We start from the raw sequence: 2,261 nt of genomic DNA on the forward strand, positions 1-2,261 counted from the left end.
AAAAATTTTTACTTTTGTTTAAAATCATTTGCATCGGGATCCCAGTTTAAACCTTCGCACTTACACCAATCGTTTAAATTTTATAAATATTTTTTGTAAAATTTTGGTTTTCAGTGGCGTAATTTGAACCAACTTTAAATTTTTGGGTGAAAATTAACAGAACATAATTATTCCCAAAATTTAATTTTTTTCCCAAAAAAAATTTGCAATCTACATATAATTTATCCTCAAAATAATTGCAGCAAAAAAAATGTTCAATTTATTAAATAAATTCGCACATTAATTAATTAAGTTAAATTTAATTTTCAGCGGCGCGAATCAAGCAACAAATACGTTAAATGTTTCATTTTCATTTAGCAACCACCCGCATTCGCTTTGCCTCCTCAAGGTTGCATTTGGAAAAAAAAAACGAGGATTTTTTGTATGTGTATTATTTTGCGAAAAATTAAGAAAGGGGGCATCGTAGAACACAAACTAACCTGTTGAGCTGTCAAACTGGGCAAATCATTCATTTTATGTTAAACGCAAGAATTCATTTCACAGAGCTCGGCGCTTTTTGCGGTAGACAGAGGCGAACGCTTGATTTTTGATTTTTTTGCTTGGCGTGAGTGTGTGTGTGTGTCTGTTTTATACTCAATATTCAGCCCAGTTACTTAACATTGCGCGGGCTATACGCAGTCGTGCTGGTCACAGCTTCGCGCAGGCAATTAGCAAATTTAAATATACATTTTTTACATAAAATTCATTATTAATATTTTTTTATTTAAAACTTTATAATTTTATTTGCAACAAAATATTTGAAAAATGCAATTTCCGCAAATTTTAGCTTACTTGTAAAAGTGCATATTTGTAAATTTTCGCTTTTAAAAACATTATATAAAATTTATTTGCAGTATTTTTTACTTAAAGAAAAAACAATATTTATGTATAAAAACGAGATTACTTTAATTTCTTATAAAAAAAAAGACACAAAATAATGAGATAAACGAAAGATTTTAATGGAGCCGCCGGCATGCATACATGTGCGTGTACATAGACCGTTATTTATGTAGTTTTGTTGTATGCATGCATGCGCCGCAAATATTTGATAAACTTTAACATTAACTTTTGTTGTTGTAATTTCACTGCTTTCGATTTTTAGCTTTTTTTAATTTTTCTTTAAGTGCTTAACCGTTATTTACTGTATCTCAATGAAGCCTGGCTTGGCTGTGACGCCGACCGCAGCCGCAGCCCTCTGATATGGATGATCTCTGTTAGCCAAACGTCGCTGCTGCTTAAGAGCGCCTACTAAAATATATTCGATATATACATAGTAAGATTAATAGGTAAGGGCATTATATTATAGTTTATATAAATTCATAATAATTCTTCACATAACGTCATTGTTATACAAATGTATGTATGTAAATCTATACATATACGCATGTATGTACATGTATACTCTAGATATTAAGATAGAAAATAAATTCTGGTAAACGTACATAAAATATACAATCATTTGTGCACTACATAAATATTCAATAACAAGATAAATTCTATAGTTTACAAAAAAAATCGCTTTGCAGACAAGGAAACAATGTAAATACTACCATTTTTCATACAAAACTACATATTGCAATGAGTCAAAGCGAAAAGCTGCAATTTCATTTGTAAAAAAATTTTATTTGCATTTTAACTGGGCGCTTGTTGCTTTCTTTGTTGGTTCTAAGGCTTTCAAAATTTTTACAAAAAAAAAAAAAAAAAACACTTGGTTTGACGCCCTTGCCGGGGAGCTGAGTCTCACTTTTGCTTTTAGCAACTTCTATGAATCGTAGAATTTATTTTATAATTTACCAAAAATGTTCAACAGCAGGCTTCGGCAGCCATTTTGTAATGTGTGTTGTATATATACACATTTGCATGTACATATAGCATATATATTTTATATTCTTTGGAATGAATCGTATATGCTTTTGTTTGTTTGTTGTATGTGTTTGAGTGACAATTGGTTTTTTGATAAAAAAAATAAATAATAAATTCGCTTTTACCGTTACACATACAAAGTTAACCAATAAGTGATTTCTAGTTGACCGGGCTTAAAAACTAGGAAGAAGTTCTTGACTTATATACTCTAGCAATAACTTTACCAGCTAAATAACTGAACATAGACCTACAAACGCATGCTTACAAAAACGAAAAGAAAATAATAATTCAAACACAAGAACAAAAAAATAAACTAATAAAAATTAAAAACAAAAGCTAAATAAAATATATGAAAAATA

General features: G+C 29.6%; 1 protein-coding gene across 5 annotated transcripts in view; it reads right to left on the reverse strand.

The window, feature by feature from the left end:
- LOC108975013 (protein held out wings) overlaps positions 1-2,261 on the reverse strand; it is a 113,084-nt gene that overhangs the window by 9,101 nt on the left and 101,722 nt on the right. The window contains exon 8 of one of the 5 annotated variants that reach the window (XM_018943221.1): positions 480-1,284. The exons of 3 other annotated variants lie outside the window; for them this stretch is intronic. In XM_018943221.1, the coding sequence (XP_018798766.1) occupies positions 1,178-1,284 (107 nt within the window). In that variant the 3' untranslated portion in view covers positions 480-1,177. Of the gene's footprint in view, positions 1-479; positions 1,288-2,261 lie in introns of all 5 variants that reach the window. One more of the 5 variants, XM_018943219.1, reaches the window with a different exon arrangement.

Source organism: Bactrocera latifrons, unplaced genomic scaffold (assembly GCF_001853355.1).
Source record: "Bactrocera latifrons isolate USDA-ARS-PBARC rearing strain unplaced genomic scaffold, ASM185335v1 scaffold_60, whole genome shotgun sequence".
Lineage (NCBI taxonomy): Eukaryota > Metazoa > Arthropoda > Insecta > Diptera > Tephritidae > Bactrocera > Bactrocera latifrons.